The following is a 22,278-nucleotide window of genomic DNA, read 5'->3' on the forward strand; positions in this document are numbered from 1 at the left end:
TTGAACCCTTATAGATTGAGTTGGGATGACGTTGTCTATACCCTCACTCTTTGAAAGCTCTGTTTGCACAGGCATTTCGTAGGAGATGGATGAAAGGCCAAAAATGGAACTATAAGAGAGCCACTGCTGTATTCGAATATCCCTGCCATAACTGGTTAACACCAAGTTTGTAAGCTTTGCCTTGCCTAGCCTTTTGTAGAGAGCTGTTCTGCTTACATAACCCGCCCCTCTGCTCTACATGGAATTTCTAATGGTGATTTCGGATCTTCCCCTCGACGATAAGAAATTCGCCCAGCAAACATTTCTGAAACACCATGATATTTCCTCAATAGTCTTTTTTTAGACTCCTCATTTATCACAACCATATCGCAGCATCTTGTATTTCTACAGCGTCAATGCCTCCTCGTAGGAGGCCACAGCCCCCTGCGGCCAGTCAGACGCGATCTGCGCAGCCTTCTGAGGTATGGCAAAAGTTTCTCCGCACAACCGTCTCAGTATCTTTGGTCGTGCTAACGATTTATATCGGATTCAAACAGTCTGCAGCTCCTTCTAGGAAAGGATCTACTGACGCTTCTAGCAAGAGAAGACGTTCTATCCAGTCGAAACCAACTACAAACCCAGCACCGGCCGCGGAGAATGTCGAGCAGGATGATCGCGCGGATGACCCTTCAGGACCGACCTACCGTCATAGAGATCCCTTCGACGCGCTTCTCGAACCGTTCTACTATAACAAATCTCTTACGGACCCAATCAACACTGCCAAGGATAAATGGAACCTGTTGCCGGCTTTCTTAAAGGTGAAAGGACTGGTGAAGCAGCACATTGACTCATACAACTACTTTATCGAAGTGCAACTGAAGAAGATCGTCGAGTCCAGTTCTACTATCCGTAGCGACATCGACCACACCTTTTATATCAAGTTTACAGATATCTACGTCGGCTCGCCGTGCCGTGCGGACGAGGCCCAGGATGTCACCCCCGATGCAACCCCGTCGACCGTTTCGCCGCACGAGTGCCGCCTCCGTGATACAACCTATGCGGCCCCTATTCTGGTCAATTTCGAGTACATTCGTGGGCGTCAAAGGGTCACTCGGAAAGGCGTGTCGATTGGCAGAATGCCAATCATGCTTCGAAGCTCAAAGTGTGTGTTGGCGAACAAGACTCCCTCGGAGATGACGGTGTTGAACGAGTGTCCTCTGGACCCTGGTGGATACTTCATTGTCAACGGCACAGAGAAAGTTATTCTCGTCCAAGAGCAGTTGAGCAAGAACAGAATCATTGTCGAAACCGACCCGAAGAAAGAAATTGTTCAGGCGTCCGTCACTAGGTGAGTTGTTCTTTGTGTTCTCGGCTCATATTATTTTGGTTTCCCGCTTATCTGACCTGCGACTGCAGTTCGTCCAACGAGCGTAAGTCCAAGAGTTATATTATCCTCAAGAAGGACAAGCTTTACGTGAAGCACAACGTCCTCAGTGAAGACATCCCCATCGTAATTCTTCTGAGAGCCATGGGTATACACACGGAGCAGGAGATGTTGCTCCTAGTTGCTGGTGTCGACAGCCTCTACCAGGATGACTTTGCCATCAACTTCGAAGACAGCATCAAATTGGGAATCTACACTCAACAACAAGCGTTGGACTGGATCGGTGCACGGATTAAGATCAACCGGAAACAGTCGTCTTATCGTCGAACTCACATTCAAGAAGCCGTCGAGGCTATCGCCTCTGTCATCATTTCCCACATTGAAGTCAAGAATATGAACTTCCGGCCGAAGGCGGTATACGTCGCTCACATGGCGCGTCGAGTTCTGATGGCCAAGAATGACCCCTCTCTGGTCGATGATCGTGACTACCTGGGAAACAAACGTCTGGAATTGGCTGGGCAGCTTCTTGCTCTCCTTTTTGAAGATCTGTTCAAGAAATTCTGCTTCGACATCAAAATGAACATCGATAAAGTGTTGAATAAGCGCAACCGCGCCGAACAATTCGATGCGTGGACCGTCATGAGTATGCACAGCAACCATATTACTCAGGGCATGAACCGTGCCATTTCGACGGGTAACTGGAGTTTGAAACGTTTCCGCATGGAGCGTGCTGGTGTTACCCACGTTCTAAGTCGGCTTAGCTACATCGCCGCGTTGGGTATGATGACCCGTATCAGCAGTCAGTTCGAAAAGACCAGAAAAGTCAGTGGTCCCAGAGCTCTGCAGCCGTCTCAATTTGGTATGCTCTGTCCGGCAGATACCCCTGAAGGAGAAGCCTGTGGTTTGGTAAAGAATTTGGCCCTCATGACCCATATCACGACAAATGATGAGGAAGGCCCAATTAAGAACCTCGTTTTTATGCTTGGGGCTGAAGACATTCTGGCCCTGGGTGGTAAACAGCTATATACCCCCGGCAGCTACACAATTTCCATCAACGGAACGCCGATAGCACTCACTCGTCGCCCTAAATATTTCCTCAACGCTTTCCGCAGATTACGGCGCATGGGTCGTATCTCGGAGTTTGTCAGCATTTACATCAACCATCACCAATGTGCAGTGCATATCGCCACTGACGATGGACGGATTTGCAGGCCTCTCATCGTTGTTGAGAATGGCAAGTCCCTCGTCACAGTCGGCCACTTGGAGAAATTGCGTGATGGCACGATGCAATTCGATGATTTCTTAGCTCAGGGGTTGGTCGAATACCTCGATGTCAATGAGGAGAACGACTCCTTGATCGCTATTTATGAGAAAGACATCACAGATACAACGACACATTTGGAGATCGAACCCTTTACGGTGCTTGGAGCCGTCGCTGGTTTGATCCCGTACCCGCACCACAACCAATCGCCCCGTAACACATATCAGTGTGCGATGGGTAAACAAGCTATTGGAGCCATCGCATCAAACCAGTTCCTTCGGATCGATTCTATCCTCTACCTCATGGTGTACCCACAGAAGCCCATGGTCAAATCACGCACAATTGAACTAGTCAAGTATGATCAACTTCCCGCCGGTCAGAATGCTATGGTGGCGGTCATGAGTTATTCCGGATACGATATTGAGGACGCGCTGGTTTTGAACAAGGGTTCCGTCGATCGTGGCTTCGGTCGTTGCCAAGTGTACCGGAAGTACGTGACCAACCTGAAGAGTTATTCGAACGGTACAAAGGACAGACTCAATCCACCAACGTACGAGAATGGTGCCCCCATCAGAAAGCATGCACTTCTTGAAGCGGATGGTCTGGCTGCTGTCGGTGAACAAGTAAATGCCGGCGAAGTCTATATCAACAAGAGCACACCCGAGCAATCCAACCTATCGGGAATTGGCTCCGATGCTGGCCGACCAGTTCAGTATACACCGACGCCCATGACTTACAAGCTTCATGACCCAGCATACATTGACAAGGTCATGTATTCCGTACAGGAGAACGAGAACCAACTCGTCAAGGTTCTTGTTCGCCAAACCCGTCGACCGGAAGTAGGTGACAAATTCTCCTCTCGCCACGGTCAGAAGGGTGTCGTTGGTATCATAGCCGACCAGGCTGATATGCCGTTCACGGATGCCGGTATCAATCCTGACATTATCATGAATCCGCATGGTTTCCCCTCCCGAATGACAGTTGGGAAAATGCTGGAACTTGTTGCTGGAAAAGCTGGTGTGCTTGCTGGTCACCACGGTTACGGAACCTGCTTCGGCGGCACCCCTGTGGAGGAGGCCTCGCGGATTCTGATCGACCACGGCTTCAGTTACGGAGGCAAAGACTATCTCACGTCTGGTATCACCGGCGAAGCCCTTCCATTCTACGTCTTCACCGGCCCCATCTACTATCAGAAGCTCAAGCACATGGTGCAAGACAAGATGCACTCGCGTGCGCGCGGACCTCGCGCAATTCTGACCCGTCAGCCCACGGAAGGTCGTTCGCGAGACGGTGGTCTCCGTCTGGGAGAGATGGAGCGTGATTGTCTTATCGCCTACGGAACCAGCCAACTGCTTCTCGAGCGTCTCATGATCTCCTCCGATCGCCACGAGATCGACGTCTGCGAGCAGTGCGGGTTCATGGGCTATCTGAACTGGTGTCAGCGGTGCAAGTCCTCTCGGAGCGTCGTGAAGATGACAATCCCCTACGCGGCCAAGCTTCTCATTCAGGAATTGATGAGTATGAACGTGACTGCTCGCCTGAAGCTCGATGATGAGTTCCCCGAGTGGAAGGGAACTTAGTAATGACCTTCTCCATTGCAACCGTCTTGCACGGCATTGTTATTGGCTTTGTACAAAAGGAAAAGTTTCATGTGTTTGATGTCCGAAAAAAGTGTGTTGTCGGTCGTTTGGCGCTTGAGGGCATTTGATTACGTACTCATCTACTGCGTACATGTAGTTTGCATGCATAGCGCACGGCGATTTGGTTTTGTCATTAGATCCTATTATCATAGCATTTTGATAGAAATGGCCTTTGCAGGACCTAAAATCTAGAAATGTGGATTTTTTAGATCAGTCTTTTGTCTTCGTCGATGATGTGTACCTCTTTTAAACTGGAGTGTGGATCTAGAATTTAACTGACGGCAACACAGATAGAAATAACAGTCTGCCGATGAGTAGTGCAGGGCGCAGCGACCAGTGTTAAAGAATGACTACGTTTGATTCGAAAGAAACCTGCTCGTACTTGGTGAACCGAACCCTCTCCCAGAAAACCTCGTCATGGAATTTCCTAGCCTCGGCCAGGGAGATTGGTAGACTATCCTTCCTCTCCGAGAACCGAATGGTAAGTTGTTGCAGCATCTGATCCAGCCCTTCCAGTTCCTGCGGGTCGACTCCGTCAAAGGTCCAATCCAGTCTCTGGGGCGGGACATTGGCCGTCGAAATGATGCGGATGTTGGGGTCGACTAGGAAAAGGGAGAGCACCTTGACACAGCCAGGTCTGTTTTTGTCTATCAACTCGCAGTGGTTCACGCGGTGCTGGAGGGTGGCCGGGACAATGATGACTCGGCCGAGGGGCGCTTTGATTTTGCCGACGTTTTGGACGGTAGATTCTCCGTCTTCCAAGCCGTAGACTTGCTTTAGCCAGATTGTGTCGTCGGGCTCGTGCTCGACCTCGGTCAGGGTGGCGGTTTCGGAGATTTGGCGGAATTCCAGTGAGGGAACTTGCACATTGTCGATGTGGTAGACGTAAGCCATTGTTGCGGTCACATGCTCATTCTACAGGGCGTCAGTAAACGAGAGATATTGGGTGTTGCAATTGCGAAAGAAACTCACCATCTGGCCTTCGCAGTGCCAGTCGGTCTCATTGTACGGATGCTCAGGCGTCAGATCGTAACTGGTGATTCTAACAAACATCTGTAGCCCCCGTTTTCCATAGTCTCTATTCAGTTCAACACCCTGCTCAATCCGGACCGGGGTCGGGAGATCTGCTGGCAGCAAGGACATCATCCAGGGTGGTACGGCCCAGGGAATGAATCTCCCAGCGTCGGGTTGGACGGCTCTCCAATGCTCCATCCTCCACGCATCCAGTCTATCGTGATACTCTACTTCCGCTTCACCCGGCTTTGGCTGAGGCGTTTGTTCCTCGACCTCTTTTGAAACGGGATGATACTGGGCTTTTCTGTACTCAAGCCGTGCACGGGAGTGAAGCATATCCTTGAGCGGTGTCAGGGATGCATTCCACTGAGGAATTGTCATGTTAAACAGGTCCTCGATCAGCTTGTATATGTTGCGGTGACGCACTGGGTGTAGGTTGTTGATATAACTGATAATGTGCCACCTGCAGTCGTCCTTTAGCTCAAGATCACATGGAAGAACCTGGAACCTGCGACTGAAAGGCTTCGTGTCGATGTCTGCGCGAGCAGCGACTCTCCAAGCCATGTCTCCGCGCGTGATCGTCTCTGGAGGGACAGGGATCACCACCCCTTGGCCCATGCTGTCCAATGCATCATCCAGTCCAATGATTCGGTCCTTGAGAATACGTGTCCGCCCATACACAAGAGGAAAGAATGCAATCGGGGCAAGGTCGCGTTGCACATGGTCGCTCCCTGGGTTATAGAACTTCAATCCCGGTGGCACCTCTTCAAGCACTTTGGTTGCCGAGCAGAGTTGAGTCCGTATCGATTCCGGCACATTATGGTCTGACTTGGTAACGTCGCCATTGTACAACGAGACGACGTTGGTATGCTCGTAGATGATCGCTTTGAACTGTAGCTCGTCGATAATCCAGTCGGCCATGCTCTTTGACACGTCTTCCGGGCCCTCCATTGCTTCTTTCTTCCATGTTTCGACAACCTCAGGATTGAATAGCTGTCGAAATGTTAGTCGAGTTGATTCAGAAACACAAGCGGGGGCCGAATTGAGGCTTCGCATGATAGCAAGCAGGACGCGATGCAGCCAAGTCATAAATGAGCAAACTTACCTTTTTATGCCAATCAGGCATATCTGTAATGCGCTCCATCACCCTTACCATTCCTATTTCACGGAGGGTCAGAATAGGTTGACTGCGCTCAATCAGAATCATTAAGAACAGATGCTGGATGCAGCTTGTCAGACTGGTTTGTGCCTTACTCGACGTCCCCTTTTGCTATATCCCGATCGTCCAGACATGTTGGAAACAGGCTTCGGTTCTGGACACCGTAGATGTTCTGCTCCATCGGTGCATAATCGAGCGGCAGGCCAAACCCAGGCAGGACAGTCTTGCTGTCCTGGATTTTGGGAATGCCTATGAAGGGCTCCTGCCTCGGTGCACTTTGAAACATGTTGCTGCTGATTCGAAATCTCTCTTCCACACAGCCTCTATCAGTACACGTTGCGTTGAGATGATTTAGTCCTTCGCCTGGACGGTAAATGCTCTCCGGGGAATTGAGGATAGATGCCTTCAGAACCACAGCTGCCAAGTTGTCTATGAACTTTGTTTCCAATCCAAGTCGTCCTCGAGGAGGTCGCCACCACAATATATTTCAAGGCTGACTTCTTCTCAAATAGTGCGCAGACCCCGTGCATGAAAAATGGAGAGAAACTGATCGGACACACTAGGCCCATGCCAAGTTGACGTAGAGATCAGAGTCATTGTGATTGTAGTATGATGTTTGCGCTGAACGGTTTAATTGACCATCGCCAGCCTGGCGGGGATCTAGACTGCTTCCGCAGTAACTTGGCGGTCCTGCGCAACGATGACCGGACACAGTTGCCGATGGAGTGAGCTGGCGGAACTCTGCTCCGTTTGCTTCGGTGATTTTGTAGGAGGAATGAAGTCATAAAGGATGACCAATGGGAGGATTTACCAAAATGCGAAGTCAAGGGAGAGAGGCCGAGACACGCAGGTTTCTATGAACTTTGATCCGTGGTTCTTGTAGGAAGCCGCGGGTTGTGATCAACTTCTCGGGCTGGGAATCCGCTGTCACTTCTGAGCGAAATAGTGTGGTTATACAATGTAACTAAAACTGATTGTGCCAGACTCGACGAAGGCAACTTCAAAGCAACCACAGACGCTCGGTAATAATGAGAATTTTTGACATCAGTGTGGTAACGAAGAGAGGATTGGGCTTGTTTGAAGGGCAGGGACAAAAGAGTCCTGCCACAATCGCCAATTTATGTCGATGTAGGCGACTTAAGGTGTGTCTTCACAATGTTCCAGTAGCGTTCAGGATCCGACCTCATATGGCAGACATGCGGTGACCCAAGGAACTTCTCGCGCTGCACCACCCAGCCTTTGGCCTGCGCGTCCCAGGAATGTTGTTCGACATCTCTCCAGTCGACTAGCTCATCCGCATCGGAGTAAATGTAGCAACGTGCCGGGCCATCATTCTGACTCGCTCCGCGGAGCAGACCATGATTATTTATCGCATTTCGGGCACGGCTCACAGCATCAGGAGTCCGGGTGAGTCTTCGTACCAAAGACCCCACTACCAGGAGGACAAACAGCAAGAATTTACTCAAATAGCGCAAAAGCCATATCTTGGGCAGCACGAACGAGAACGCCTTGAGACTAGCGGAGATTGTCGCATTTCCAGGGGCACTATCTATGATCATCGATGAGACTCGCAGCGGTTTTCCTGTTGCCTCTAGGTATGCTGTGAGAAAATGGGTCGTCGAAGCGACGCCCCCATTTGAGAACATGTGCAGAAACACCGGACCTTCAGGAACGTCGGAGGCCTGGATGGCCTCCACAGCCGGAGCAAGACGAGCATGCTGCGCCTTTTGCGAAGCGTGAAACATGAAATCGTTCGAGGAACTGAGAATGAAGACTATTTTGGCCGAGGGTGCCAGGCGTCTATACTCCACGACATACTTCACTAGTGCGCGTGAGGAAGCGTTCATCCAGAAAGCAAGAACTATGACTCTGGGCTGCTTCCCAGAGTAACCAATATCTTCAACAGGGTCTTGGAGGTAAACAGATGAAGAGAGTTTGACAAAAGAGGCCAGCGGATTGGCCTCTTGAACTTTTGGAGTCATTGTGATTGTGGAGATCAGTGAGGGAAAGTCTGGTTGGTTCGCTGCCGATATCCATGCGATGAGCCTCAGAAAAAGAACGCAGTCGCCTGGCCGTTCACTCGGTCACTCGGAAGAGAAATCCCAGATTGTATTTGAGGAAATTTGGGAGACAATTTGGTAATGGTGTTGTTAGTGTCAATGTGTCAAGCCGCACTAAAAGCTGACGCAAAAGCTCCACTAGATACAACCTGTCGAGTCGACGACACCATAGGAACGCGACGATGTCTCTGCGACCCAGGATTACACTGACCCAGCAGAGCGAGAGGTTACCTTGGTTCTTAGAAGTACGCAGTGGCTTTGATTAAGGACAGCAGGTCTCTCCAGAGAGATCGCTGTGGGTGACATTGTTGGGCCTCGGCAAGCTCCACCCGCCCTCGTGAGACTGCCGAATAGGCAGCTGGCAGCCACCACAGTGAAGAGACACCCATGGGTGACCGCCTTTCCTGGTGGGATATTACGGGAAGAAAACAGAATGATGGGCGTGCATAGTCTAGAGTCGAACGAAATGAAGAAAGAAAAAGATCCCTATTAAACGCCGGCCAGCCTTGCTATGCTTGATATGAAGCCGTCTTGACTTAAATCTCTTGCCACCTTGCAGGAAGAAATGGATACGGAAGTCGTTAAGCATTGTATCTGTGAGACTGATAGACCTGGAAATCAGCGCTTGGTACCGCCAAGGGTTCGCCCACTCCCGTGAGACTTCTGGTTGCGTTCTTTGCCCTTGGGATTTTCCACATCACTGCCTGACGTCGGTGTAGCAGAGTCTCCTGGCTCTCTTTTCTTTCCTCGTAATGTCTGGCCTGTTCCGTGAAAGCGCGGCTTTTCAATGGCCTCTCCGTCCTCCCCACGCTTCTTGACGGGCTTAATTGCATATCCGAAAAATAGCTGGTTGTGTGGTAGCCTAAGTGGCTGTGGTCCGTTGGTGCGTCTAGCTGGGGGTGGGTGCTGAGGATTTGTCGCTCCTGGCACCGGCGTTGAAGGCTTAGGAGTCGGAGCTTTACTACCCTTCTTCGCATTCAAGCGCTGCCCTCCAAGAAGAAAGTTTGATGATACTGCTTTTGCACCCGTAGCTGCGTCGGTGGACTCTGGAGCAATAGCCGCGTAGTTGATCGCTTGAGCCATTGTCCCGTGTGGATGAAGTAAACCCCCCGAGGGAAGCTTACCGCTTACTCCGCTGAGGGGGGTGCTGGTACCACTCGGGCGTTGGATCTCTTCATACCCTACTGGTGGTGCAAAATCGACCTCTAGATCTGTTTCCAGCACGGAGACGGCGTTGGTGTTGTTCGATGGCTTGGTCTCCAGAACCGCCATTTCGTAGACCTGGTCGTTATAAGCAAAAGTGAAGACATCGCCCTTCGTGAGACAGGAGAAATTCCGAAAAGCGTTTTCTAACACTGCTTTTGGATCGCTGATGTCGAGAAACGAGGTGGACTGAGCTTGGAGTTTAATGAATTGGCCGGGAGGAAGATCGGTTGATTTGACCTGAACGAGGTCACCGGGCTCGAGTAGTAAAGTTTGCATAAGCTATAGAGAGGTCAGAAAATGTCAGTGACGGTTGTCCCGATATATCATTAAGAGAGGATATGGTCTGTCTAACCCAGAATGGCAGATAAATTTTGCCCTCCTCAGCAATGAATTCCAGAACACCGGCATGTGTCATCCTCTCTTTTGCACCATTATGCAACTCGAATAGCATGGGATATGTGATATGTAACCTAGTCAATTTGTCTAGAGCACTAGGCGGCATGATCACCTTGCCGCCATGGTTGACGTTTTCTCTCTCTGGACCAGGCAACATCGCGACGGGGTAACAACGGTAATATTCATCAAAACGGCGTGTAGCGGCTCCATGACGGAGCATGGAGGAGCCTAGGACTCCGTCCATCGGATCGTCATCCCAGTAGCCAGGGCGAAACTGAGGTTGTCAGGTCTTGTGAAACTTGAAGCTTAGAGTTGAGCTGAAAGTGAGCTTACCATTGTGAGGCTTGTGAGTAGGGAACGTTCAAGAAGAATGGCTTTGCGGAGATTTAAATACTTGGCTCTATTTCGCAGTGTATCCAAGTCGTCGTTTGAAAGACAGCAAAGCAAGTCTGACAGAAATCTTGGACCTTGGATCAGTAATCCCCCACTGTTGGCCGCCGGAGATGGTAGATAGAAGCTAGAGCAGCTGCTTCTTATCGTTGGACCAACAGTGACGCAAATGCCTCCGCAATGATTTTCCGAGCCGACCCCAGAAAAGACAGGAAATCAGCATCAACCAGCAGCTCTCATCAAGCTCATAGAGCTAACTTCCGTTGTTTTCTGAGCTTCTGAGAAGTTTACTGCTACTGATTCGATAAACTATTTCTTGATTTCAGACTAAGTAGACTCCTGATCATCGTTTCCACCAAGAATGATGTCCTCTCAACCGCGCCCAAAGCGGGCAGGTGAAGACTTTACACGCACACACCACCACGATGAAGACGATCCGAACGGCCCTTCCGAACACAAGAAGCCACGGTTCGATCTACGGAACCCCTCTAATCTTGCACCAGACGCGCTCGACGACGACCCGGTATTAGACGCAGACGAGATCGGCCGTCGCGGACAACAAGTGCGCCGCAAGGCCGTGAACCTCGATGGCTACGATTCGGACAGTGAAAATGAAGGGTTCAGCGCGCGGATTGAGGCTAAGGCGAAGAGGAGTCGGGCGAAACATGACGCTGAAGACGACGACATGTTCGCGGAGCTCCAGGAAGATTTTGGTGCCGAAGAAATAGATGCCGATGAGGCACTGAGGAAGAACAAAAAATCCGTGCGTTTCTTGCGCGATGATGAGATTGAGGGTCAGGTGGCTTCATCGAAAGGTGGAGTGACATTGCGTGCGGATCTAAACGCAACAGGGGACACAGTCGAAGAGGATGAGGTGGAAAGTGAGAGCGATGTTGCAGACGAAGACCGTGCGAGGGTCGAGGAGGGCATGGATGAGGAATTGGGTGCTGGTGCTAAGAAGAAGCATGCGCCACTGCTAGATGCGTTCAATATGCGTGCCGAGCAAGAAGAGGGTAGATTTGACGATCAGGGAAATTATGTACGAAAAGCAGCAGATCCTGACGAGATCTACGATTCTTGGCTGGAGGGAGTATCGAAAAAGGATATACGGCGCGCCAAAGAGGCAGCAGAGAAAAGAGAGGCTGAGAGAAAGGAGAGAGATCGATTGAATGACAGCATTCTTACGGCCGATGCACTGAGGACTCTAATAACTCACCTGCAACGGGGAGAAACAGTTCTAGAGGCCTTGGCAAGGATAGGCAAAGGGGCTCCAAAGAAACCGAAATGGCAAGCCAAGAAGAACAAGAACCGGTCGAAGCATAACGGGGCCCAAGCAGAGGATACCGAAATGACAGAAGATGACCCCAATGAGGCTTCTCGAAAGCAAGCGATAGAGACCATCACCGGCGCGGCGGATATCCTCATGACACGGGGACAAACAGATATCTATGACACAGAGCGTGAGATGCTCACAAGACAGTACCGTCAAGAAACAGGCGAGGACTGGGTCGATCCTCCCTCGGAGTCCGCTGCTTCCACCATTGCCGAAGAAGAGCCTGTAATGTGGCAATTTCGTTGGTCTGACGCTCGAGACGGTGGTGTCGAGCATGGCCCATATGACAGCCAGACGATGGAGTCTTGGAAGGGTGCTGGGTATTTCGGCGAGGGCGTCGAATTTCGAAAAGTGGGCGACACAGGGAACTGGACGAGCGAGGCCACTTTCCTATGATAATGATTTGGGCCATAATCTTAAAAACGAATCTCTACGTGCAATCTCCGGAATAGGATACTCCTTTGGGAGGACATATTAACGCCATGATTATCATTGAAGTAAATGTTCTTTTAATCCCAGCTCGAAGCCCAAATACCAAACAAACCATGCACATGAGCTCGAAGAAGCGCCAGCCTTATCGTACATCATAAGATGCGTAAAACAAAAAGATCGAACGAAATCAGAGGATAGAGAGCAAGAGAAACGCTCTCGGAAGCGGCACCATATTGCCATACCGTATTACCTGATTTTGGTGCAACCTTCTTCACGGAGCAATATGACCAACGTCCTATGAGACTTCCATGGCGTCTCCATTTGCAGTAGCTGAAAAGTTCACAGCACCTTGATCACCTATGAACCGCTGTTCGTACGCGTTGACGAACTTAACACTTCTGGCAGGATCATAGAACAAGCGGTAACTGCGCTGCACATCGTCAATGCTAACTTCTTTGGCCTTTCGCTTCTGGCTTAGGAGATGAGAGGTGGTGATGATATTGCTAGCATATCGGAGATTCGATTCCTGGCCAATCTTCGTCAAGAGAGCCAAAGCGTCCGGCGAGAGGTCGATCTCTTCTTCCTGTGCTCGGATTGCAAGAATTTGCCGGATTTCATCGGCAGAGTACGGCTGCGTGCTGACAATGACAACACGGTCGAGGAAGTCAAGGGGTAGTCCATGGGGGGAGGTGTATGTGGTTCCCCGGATCCGCGCTTGACCACGATTGCTGGCCATGATAACAATAGGCGCAAGCTCCGCCTCCAGGGCGCGGTTGATGTAGGAAAAGCATTCAATATCGAGCATGTGCACTTCGTCAATGAACAAAACTCCGGGGATGATCTCCGCCTTGCCCTCTTCCTTCCATTCAGCCACCTTGGTGTTGATCTGATCTCTGACCTCGCTTCTAATTTCCCCAGTGTCACCAGAGAAGAGGGCCAAAAATCCTTGCGTGCGTGAGTTGATGACATCAATCTCATGGAGACTGACAGTGTGTACGATTTCCTTGCGGACCTGAAGTTCTCCCTCAGGGCATTGGACGAATTTAGTATCAGCGCCCATCGCATCATAATCTCGAGAACGAGCATAGGAACGTCCAAGCTTCGTGATCTTTCCCGACGACTTGTCGATTGATATAACATCTCCGGCCATCACACGCTCCTTTGTCATCGAGTCAATCATTTTGGTTCCCATGTCGTAGATCGTCTCCATATCGGTGGTCTTGATCGTGAGTTTCCCTTGTTTGTTACCCTGCACCGGTTAGCAACCGCATTCTCAGAAAGGAGAAATCATCAAGAACCAGTGATGTACTCACCCCAGTAACACTGCGATCGATCTGGATTTCCACAACTTCACCCTCGATGATCTCACTTTCCTCCTTGATTCGAACGCCGATGGATTTCCGGAAGGCTTGTGTAAGCGCTTCGGTCTTTGACATCTCCATAGAGAAGATCTCAGAGGCTGCGAGCATTGTGAAAGGGACATCGGGTCCAAGAGACTGTGCCATGCCCATGGCAATGGCTGTCTTTCCCGTGCTGGGAGGGCCTGCGATGAGAACTGCGCGACCAGCAATTTTGCCCTCCTTGACCATTTGTAATATAACCGCGGCCGCCTTCCTTGCCTTTTCCTGACCTACAAGGCCCTGAGAAGATGTTCTAGGTTGAAGCGAGTCTGCATCGACGCCAAGTCCCCTGATATGCGAATGAGCAGCAATGAGATTCAGACCACGGAGCTCCTTCGTCTCCGCGACGGTTGAGATAGGCTGCGATTTAAATCAGTCATATGAAAGGGACATGAGGTCTGGAAGATCACTTACCACGGCCATCTTGAATCGTGGTTCAGCTAAGTCTCCTCTGTACTGCCACTGATACCAAATAAAACGCGCAATCCTAGCTTCTCAGTTTGCGAGTGTAGATAAAAGAGCTGTACGGGGCAGAAAGACACAAGTTTGAGAAGCCCGCCCCACTTACCGCCCGGCAGAATATTGAACTGTCGAAAGGTGTGCCTTTGTCCATGCTGGCCAACGAATTTCTGTTTAACGGAGAGAATATTCACTTTGTTTTATTTCCGACTGTTTACTCATTTCTCCCGGAAAAACCTGCGCGGGCTGGATTTCCCTCACCGAGTCAGCCAAAGTTGCCTTCTACGCGCTTTACAGCGCGTCGATGTCTTTAACGTTGCCTAATTGAGGGCGATATGAGAGAATTCAATTTTGTGAGATACAGATGCGCACACGCTCATTTTCGCCTCTAATTGCCATCATATGCGGGCTACATATGACTAGAGACGGGCACTCTCATAGATTAGCCCTCTAAATGTATAGATGGCTGACAAAATGGATGTCGACAATCCAACTAACCCCCCGTCACGCGATCCTCGCCTCGTCAGTCGAAACAGGCCAGCGCCAGCCAGGACAGCCTCTCTAGATACTGGCATATTGGGACCTCCTAATGGTCATAAGTTAGGCGTAGAGCCACCGAACAATTCTCCGCCTATTGACAGGCAAGATGGGGCTCCTGGAGATCAATTTATTCGCGCCCTCTCAGAATTGATCAAAGCTGCTGTTGACACAGCTACTCGGGAAGTCGAAAAGGACAAATTGCTGAAGAAGAAGGACATGACAGAGGGTCTTCTGCGAAAGGCAAAAGCCGCGCCAAGTTTCCCATCGACCACAGCATTCTTCCAGCAAGCTCGCAAGGATGAGGATTCTGAGTTGACAAGAATGGATGAGACTATCACTAAACACCAAGCGCACTATCGCCAGTTAGAAAATACTCTCAACACCAAATGGGTGCATTTGCTTCCGCGCAACAATTCTGATTCAGACGAGAAGATAAACAGACTGCGGGATGAGATTCTGGCGCTCAAGAAGAAAGTGGGTGATTCGGAATCAGATGCGAGTCGCGAGAAATATCAATTGCTAGAGACCAAGACAAAGATGCTTCAGGATCGTGTCGTCCTTCTCGAGAAGACTTCCGGCAACCATGCGACTTCTATCAACACTCAGATGAGATACGAAAAGGAGATTAAGGAACGCGTTGATAAACTCAGTTCAGATATCGCTCAATTCCCCTCTCAGGAGACCGTACTGAAACACTTCTCTTCGGAAGTTGAGGAGTTGAAAAGAATAACCATGACCTTGGATGCCAAGCTGAGCTCTTTGCAAAAGGCTCAGGAAGAATATTCAGGTTCTCTCGAAAGATTAAACAAAAGTATCGATGCGCAGCGGGAACGTCTCGATGCCAGCGACGATACTTCCACTACTTTTGAGAAGAAATTCAAAGATATCCATGAGCGTCTAGCCCCGATAGAAAAGGTCCAGGTAACTCTTTTGGAGGCTCCAGCTACAGCTCCAATTGACGCATCTAATATTGAGTTGCGTTTAAAGAATGTCGAAAACAATTTATCCAAGGTTCCCAGACCTGATTCATCCTTGCAGTCGAGAGTCCAGAATTTGTCAGAAAAACTCCGGCAATTACAAGACCTTCAGGCGATGAAAGACGAGCTTCATTTCGCAGAAATGGAGGAAATTAAGAAATCAGCCGTTGATAAAGCCGAGATACAATCATTGAAAGACAGCTACAGCCGCGTCGCCGGAGAAATACAGAAAATGAGCCAGTCGGACCGTGCAGCAGCCGTGGATAAAGCCGAGATACAATCATTAAAAGACAGCTACAGCCGCCTCGCCGACGAAACCCGGAGACTAAGCCAGTCGGACCGTGCAGATCAAGCTGAGATACAGTCATTGAAAGACAGCTACAGCCGCGTCGCCGGAGAAATACAGAAAATGAGCCAGTCGGACCGTGCAGCAGCCGTGGATAAAGCTGAGATGCAATCATTGAAAGAGCTCTCCAGCCGCCTCGCTGAAGATATACAGACAATGAGCCAGTGGAACCCCGCAGCGGCTCTCCAGCAAATTAAAACGGTAGACACGAAAATCAACACAGTTGACGTGGCATTAAAGAATTCCAATCGCTTACTCGAGAGTGTGCGCGTCGGCCTCCATTCCCTGGAGACACGCTACAACCATCTTTCCACCGAAATGGTCGTCAAGAACATGGTTGTTGCCATGCAAGAGATGTACCCTTCCGCAGGCCAATTGGCAGAGCAGATCACAACCTTGAAAAATCAGGCCGAGAAAGAAATATCATCTCTGAAAAAGACCATTGAACAGCTTGGTCAGGCCCAAAATAGTCAGAAGGCTTTGGTAAACCATCTCCAAGATGACGTCGGCCAGCGCTCAGCAGAAGTATCCCATCTCAGGGAATCCTTTGGGAAGGTAGCTCATCAGGTCTCTGCTCTCACAGAACAGCTAGAAGGTGTACGCGCTCTGCCAGACAAACTTCAGCAATTACACGCCAACTTTGACTCTCTGACCGAGCAATATCGAGAACATGTCTCTGAAATTAAGGACCATATTAAAGGCAAAGAGGCAGTCGATGGTCAAAACAGGATTGAGTTAGATGAATCTCTTCGCGAACTGAAAGACCAGGTCCAAAATTTATCCAGTGGCCTCAACCAGATGAAAATCGCGATGAATGAAATCACCTCAAATAGAAAGGATTTGCAATCCCTCGATGATCGTTTCCGCCGCTTTGAGGAATCCGTGTCGGCCGATCATCGGGACTTGTCAGAGCAGATTAACGCGCTCAAAGTTTCTTTGGAATCTCAGGAATCCATAGTGCAGGCGCTAGATTCTCTCCCAGAAAATGGGATGCAATCCCCCAAGCGAGAAGAAAGCTCTGCAGGATCAGATGTCGCCCCACTCCCTAACTATGCCGAGATCGCCGAGGCCAATCCTGCGCTGGCATTGCGCGAGAAAAAGAAAAAGAAGAAACGACCACGTCCTTCAACCATATCCGATGATGAAAATGAGAGATCATTTGGTGCTAGAAATGAGTCTCCCATAACATTCTCTTCACCAGCTCATACATTGGACAACGAAGACGCGTCGCCGTCAGAGAGCAAGAGAAAGTCCAAGAAGAAGAAAAAGCGCAGGTTGATCACGGAGGGACCCATCACAATAGACTAGTCATTTTTCCACGTTTACAGTTCAGCGTCGGTTTTCAAGCATTTACTGAGCCAAGTGATCACCATTCTCATGATTACATTTGTTCCTTGCACAGTTGAATTATTACCGAGATACCTCTTTGCCGTGTCCTGCTGTATGGAGTCACATCATTATTAGTTGTACCACTTCTTTCCTTCTTTGCTTTCCTTCTTGGTGTCTATTTCTTTTCATACATGTGTCTATGAGTAGAGCTTCATTAATCACTCTGAAAGTGGCACATAATGCACAAACATACATATAAGCACAGAGACACCGTCCTTCCGCCTCTATATGCAAACTAAATACTCTACGGCAGATCTTGCAAGAACTTCACAACAGCTGGAACATCTTTAGTCAACGAACTCAACCAACAGATAAACACTAATTGTACACGTACCTTGCCTGAAAGCCTCTGGATTCTCCGAGATCAGCCAATGACCTGCCTCAACATCCGCTATCTCAGCATTGGGGAAGAATTTCTTGATGGCAGGAACCATGTCATCGCTGACATAGTTGCTCTTTGTGCCTCTGATGAAGAGCGTCGGCCCATCATAAGTGACGGAGCCCGGTTCGCGGAAGGGGAAGTCAGCCATAGCAGGAATAGCCGGTCCCAGCACCGACAGAGGGATACGGAATTTCATCTTCTGGCTGTCTTCCGCGCGGACCAGGTTGGTCAAGAGAAATTGACGTATGGGGAGGGCCTGTGCAATTGGTGTGAGTCTGGTGCTTCGATCCACGACCCGCTCTGAGCGCAAGAGGGATAAACTTACATCCTCGTATTCCTTTAGGATCTTGTCGGCATCCGACTGCTTGGTGATTCCTTGCGCCTCGACCTCTTGCATGCCTCGCACGTACTTTCCGAAGTCACTCTTCAGAGGAGCATTGGCAGGAGCATTGTCGACAGGTATGAGGGCCGAAACTAGATCTGATGATTGCAAAGCGACTGTCATTGCAGTTTTTGCTCCCCTGTTTCCAGGAAGAGTTGAGTATGGTCGGACCTCCCTAACAGCTCTGGAGAAGAGAAACATACATGGAATGACCAATCAGGACACACTTAGCCAGATCGTGCTGGTGGATGAATTTCTCCACATCTTCGGCCATCACGGAATAGTTATGCTCGTTATGATGGAATGAATGACCATGATTCCGCAAATCCTGAAGATCATCAGTGATTCCGTCGTCCACCCTTAAGATGCGCTGAGACACAGACCAGAGTGAAGACCTGTCGTTTGAGGTCACGTGCAAGAACTCTGTGCGTGCCAGTCAGTCGGTTGATCACAAGATTCAGAGGCTGCTCCTACTTGCTGATACTTCTGTTGTTCTGTTTCGAGCCGAAGAGACCGTGCAAGAAGACAATCGGATTTCGGCTGGCTTGTTCCTTTTCTGGGCCAAAAACCTGATACGAGAGCTCCGACCCAAGCACACGAGACGTCGAGAACGCTCGGATGCTGGGCGCAACCCTCATTTGTATCCTTACGAACGACATTGCGGATTGTTGGTGAACATGGAAGGTTGTATAGAACACAGCCCCGTCTTCGCAGGCCGCCGACTCCGAGAAAATCGATGACTAAGCCGATATCTTCGGATCGTTCCAAAAAAGGGAAAGAGGAAGAAGATAGTGATGTACTACTCCATACCCCATATGTGTTTCCTGTTCCAAATTCTCTTCGTTTGACTCGTCATATGGAAGACGTTCCATTCCCTTGACGTTTAGATAGATATTTGTGGAAAATTCGATAGCCCAACGCAACTCATCCCTTGCTACCATTATATACCGAATGGTGTGTTCAAAGTCAATCTCCATAGAAGGTTTTTTGGAGCCAGCTTTATCGATAGTAAGCTCCCATAAAGTACCTAGCCTCTAAGTATTATGAATATGGCTCATAGAACTCTTCATTATCATAGTAGATAGAGAGGTAAGCTAATACCCTATTTTTGCGTCCTTTCACTCTAGCAGTCATACATCATTAAAGAGAAACTCAGAAAAAGAAAAGCAAATAGAGCCAAGCTATGAACCGACTGTCGAAGAAATGAAATCATAAATCGAGAAGGCAATAACCAGAAATACTGCAGCCATAAGAAGCCAGAAAGTGCACAGGTTCCTTTGAAAAGGCATCCTGTATTGCCATGATCTGAGGCAAGAAGATATGGAGCAATTAACAATTCATATTCCAAGGAACATCATCCTGCCCAATTCCAAGAGGTCTTGCCGGGTCAGCACCACATCACGTTCACCAGGCGGGTTCGGCGGACGACCAATAAGACGACTGAATTCGAAATAAAGGGCCGGGGGCCCTTGATAAGTTGGCATAATCGCTGAAAAATCCATCAAGACCTCGGCCGCTTCTTTCCTGGCCCAAAGTGTCGGGATAGCACCACGCGCGCGGGTACGTGGCCCAGGGGGCGGAAGTACCTGCTCCGGAACCCAAGTCTCGATCCTTATGGTCCTGTTACTACGACAGATGCAGACAAGCATGACGAGTCGGACCTCGCCATTGGAGTGGTTGATCCACCAGCTCGCGTCTCCACGGAGTCGTTCAAAGGACTCTGACACGGCCCCCTCGACCACCCAGAGGGGCCAAGATGCAGCCTGAGATCTAATAGTCAAGTTCTTGTACGCCGAGTCGCCCTCCTTAGATGAGCCCCCCATTCCATGGTATGTGGTTGACTGAACAGGAATGACTTCGTCACCGGCAACCGCCATGTGCGCTCTCAGACGGTGAAAGATTTCATGGCCTATTATCGCGTGGCCTCTCTCGTGGGGTTCGGACGGTACTTTCACGATCAGAGTCTCGATATCCGCGAAATACGTGAAGCGGACTCGGTTGGCTCCAAGGGTGTCGCGGCGGTTCTCGATGGATTCGAAAAGTTGTGGCGTAACACCGCTGAACGACAGGTATGAGTCTTCGATGCTTCCGTCCTCGAGCGCCGCCCTCCTGCTGTCTATGGCTGATTTGAAGTCTCGTGGGTTTCTTATTCGGGTGCGAGGGTAGATATTGGTGAGTGCAAGTTGGGTCGAGGGCGGAGACAACATTTCTGGACCTTCGCGAGCTGGGGCTCTTCTCCTGCTCACAGGTCCAATAGGCAGCGGAGTTGTCTCCCGTATGGAGGGGATACATGACTAGCAGGGGGTAAGCAACAGTAAGAATGACGTCAGTCTTATAGAGTCCTTACCTGGGCACTGTTGATGCCGAAGTCTAATAAACTCAAGGTAGAGATGCAGAGGTTCACCTTGGACCGCTGAAGAGCTTGGAGACTACTCGCTAGATGGAGTAGAGAGGATGATGGAGTAGAGAGAAAGAATAGAGAGAAGAATGGTTTTATATAATAGAGAGCTCAGCCAGGGTGAGTCATGGGAAATCTCATCATTCTCATTCTCTAGCTTTTGAAAGTGAATATTTTGTTAAGTGATCATATATTTCCTGAATAGGTACTACTCTGTCACCTTTACCTACTCTTACATATACCTTTGACCTAGTCAAGTTACTAATAGTATAATACTAACTAGAGATAGATGCAGTGAATTACTAGAAAGAATACATCTTAAGTACTTATATCCATTCTGGCTACCTAGTTATTATCTACTATTCTTTAGTAAGCTTAGGTTCTTAAACCCAGGCAGCTTGTTGATTGCTTATTTCATGTATAATAAGTATTTTAATGATTACGACCTATTCATACCTAGCCTGAATAACTCTATGTAGTCACTTATTATGCTCTACTATCATTCATCAAGTAGAATCTATGCTATTGCACGCAGAAATCCTGATTGAATTGAAAGCCTTGTCTGTATATATCTAGAAGTCTTTTTACAAGAATTTCTTTAATGTGTATCAAATTAGGTAGTGATACGGTGACACCCCCTGGTGATACAGCGATAATAAGGACGTGGTGAAGAGGTATACCACTCTACATGCGGCAGAGTTCAATTGACATAATTATGATGAACAATAGGAAACCATGAGCCTCCCAGGCTTATAGATCAAAACTGGCGTCCAGAGACTAAGAGGTTCTTGTTGCACCGGACTCGATTGGAATATCCTGGTTCAACCAAGTCTCGACTGTGGGGCTTCAATCAGATGTATGCCAGCGAGACATAATAGACAATGGTCTATCTCGTGAGAGCAGATCAAAGGAACTTCTTTAAACTGGTCAGCATTGAAGCACTATCCAGTGTACGGCGACATCATGAGCCTGACGTAGTATCTGATTGATTCAGTAAGGCATTGTAAACCAATGAACAATCGTCTATCGGTAGCTTTTGAATGCTAAGCATTACAAGAAATTACAAGCCGGCTAACGCTCACTCAGCTCGCTGCGGTTTGTTACAGGAAATATATACAGGAACAGACATAATCATGGTCGATGGCGCTGGTTTCAAATGGTCGATCGTCGAAAGAGAAGCTCAGAATCCGTAACCTAGACATCCAGAAGTGGTGGCACCTTCTCGCATAGATATTCGACAATGGCATCGGGACCCCGTTCCACTTGGAGACCGGTAGGAATGGCATGCAGCTTGATATCGGGCTTGATTTCTCTGGCGATCTCGTGGATCTGGCGGGCTTCCTCGGCCGTCCACATGGAGGCGCTGAACTATAGTCGAAAAAAAGCATATTAGGTCTGAAATCCTAGCATTCATGAAATGTCGTGAAGAAATAATATGCAAAATGTGGAACATATGTGATGCATGATAAACGGCATACCAGAACGTCAGGCATATGCTCCTTCACCTTAGGAGCGACCTCCTCAATTTCTACATTGATGAAACATTCAGCACTCCTAGACCCTGGTTATTCTCAGCGACAAGACGCCCTTACTCTCACAGTTGTCCACATGAATAATGGTATATCGGTCCTTGAGGGTATCGGCAACACGTCCGATAAGACGCTTGGCTCTCTCAGGAGCAGTGTTGACAGTAACAAGACGGAAAGGTCCTTTAGGGCTGGCCATTCTGACGTTTGATTCGTGATGAATTG

General features: G+C 49.2%; 10 protein-coding genes across 10 annotated transcripts; 3 read left to right on the plus strand and 7 right to left on the minus strand.

The window, feature by feature from the left end:
- Window positions 1-395: 395 nt before the first annotated feature.
- Window positions 396-4,204, plus strand: Aud_010757 (DNA-directed RNA polymerase III core subunit RET1; the record flags this gene model as incomplete). Its single annotated transcript, XM_043295588.1, has 3 exons — window positions 396-461; window positions 537-1,327; window positions 1,396-4,204. 3 exons carry the CDS (start codon window positions 396-398, stop codon window positions 4,202-4,204), a joined length of 3,666 nt encoding a protein of 1,221 aa, XP_043151523.1.
- A 399-nt stretch (window positions 4,205-4,603) lies between these two features.
- On the minus strand, window positions 4,604-6,723 carry Aud_010758 (DUF4246 domain-containing protein; the record flags this gene model as incomplete). Its single annotated transcript, XM_043295589.1, has 4 exons — window positions 4,604-5,179; window positions 5,237-6,271; window positions 6,384-6,465; window positions 6,533-6,723. The coding sequence occupies 4 exons, from the start codon at window positions 6,721-6,723 to the stop codon at window positions 4,604-4,606; spliced, it is 1,884 nt and encodes a 627-aa protein (XP_043151524.1).
- An 832-nt stretch (window positions 6,724-7,555) lies between these two features.
- Window positions 7,556-8,419, minus strand: Aud_010759 (TMEM53 family protein; the record flags this gene model as incomplete). The annotated part of the gene is made up of 1 exon (XM_043295590.1): window positions 7,556-8,419. The coding sequence occupies one exon, from the start codon at window positions 8,417-8,419 to the stop codon at window positions 7,556-7,558; it is 864 nt and encodes a 287-aa protein (XP_043151525.1).
- A 696-nt stretch (window positions 8,420-9,115) lies between these two features.
- Window positions 9,116-10,435, minus strand: Aud_010760 (polyubiquitin-binding protein UFD1; the record flags this gene model as incomplete). Its single annotated transcript, XM_043295591.1, has 3 exons — window positions 9,116-9,982; window positions 10,056-10,373; window positions 10,433-10,435. 3 exons carry the CDS (start codon window positions 10,433-10,435, stop codon window positions 9,116-9,118), a joined length of 1,188 nt encoding a protein of 395 aa, XP_043151526.1.
- Window positions 10,436-10,850: 415 nt separating this feature from the next.
- Aud_010761 (uncharacterized protein) lies at window positions 10,851-12,218 on the plus strand (the record flags this gene model as incomplete). Its single annotated transcript, XM_043295592.1, has 1 exon — window positions 10,851-12,218. The coding sequence occupies one exon, from the start codon at window positions 10,851-10,853 to the stop codon at window positions 12,216-12,218; it is 1,368 nt and encodes a 455-aa protein (XP_043151527.1).
- A 331-nt stretch (window positions 12,219-12,549) lies between these two features.
- Window positions 12,550-14,077, minus strand: rvb2 (RuvB family ATP-dependent DNA helicase reptin; the record flags this gene model as incomplete). The annotated part of the gene is made up of 3 exons (XM_043295593.1): window positions 12,550-13,503; window positions 13,568-14,014; window positions 14,069-14,077. 3 exons carry the CDS (start codon window positions 14,075-14,077, stop codon window positions 12,550-12,552), a joined length of 1,410 nt encoding a protein of 469 aa, XP_043151528.1.
- Window positions 14,078-14,587: 510 nt separating this feature from the next.
- On the plus strand, window positions 14,588-17,284 carry Aud_010763 (uncharacterized protein; the record flags this gene model as incomplete). The annotated part of the gene is made up of 1 exon (XM_043295594.1): window positions 14,588-17,284. The coding sequence occupies one exon, from the start codon at window positions 14,588-14,590 to the stop codon at window positions 17,282-17,284; it is 2,697 nt and encodes an 898-aa protein (XP_043151529.1).
- A 325-nt stretch (window positions 17,285-17,609) lies between these two features.
- Aud_010764 (putative alpha/beta hydrolase) lies at window positions 17,610-18,788 on the minus strand (the record flags this gene model as incomplete). The annotated part of the gene is made up of 6 exons (XM_043295595.1): window positions 17,610-17,641; window positions 17,700-18,003; window positions 18,073-18,268; window positions 18,333-18,457; window positions 18,513-18,552; window positions 18,604-18,788. 6 exons carry the CDS (start codon window positions 18,786-18,788, stop codon window positions 17,610-17,612), a joined length of 882 nt encoding a protein of 293 aa, XP_043151530.1.
- Window positions 18,789-19,466: 678 nt separating this feature from the next.
- Aud_010765 (uncharacterized protein) lies at window positions 19,467-20,336 on the minus strand (the record flags this gene model as incomplete). Its single annotated transcript, XM_043295596.1, has 1 exon — window positions 19,467-20,336. The coding sequence occupies one exon, from the start codon at window positions 20,334-20,336 to the stop codon at window positions 19,467-19,469; it is 870 nt and encodes a 289-aa protein (XP_043151531.1).
- A 1,385-nt stretch (window positions 20,337-21,721) lies between these two features.
- On the minus strand, window positions 21,722-22,252 carry Aud_010766 (uncharacterized protein; the record flags this gene model as incomplete). Its single annotated transcript, XM_043295597.1, has 3 exons — window positions 21,722-21,895; window positions 22,006-22,055; window positions 22,120-22,252. 3 exons carry the CDS (start codon window positions 22,250-22,252, stop codon window positions 21,722-21,724), a joined length of 357 nt encoding a protein of 118 aa, XP_043151532.1.
- Between the last annotated feature and the right edge of the window lie 26 nt (window positions 22,253-22,278).

The sequence above is a fragment of the Aspergillus udagawae genome, assembly GCF_001078395.1.
Source record: "Aspergillus udagawae IFM 46973 DNA, scaffold_9, whole genome shotgun sequence".
Taxonomy (NCBI): domain Eukaryota; kingdom Fungi; phylum Ascomycota; class Eurotiomycetes; order Eurotiales; family Aspergillaceae; genus Aspergillus; species Aspergillus udagawae.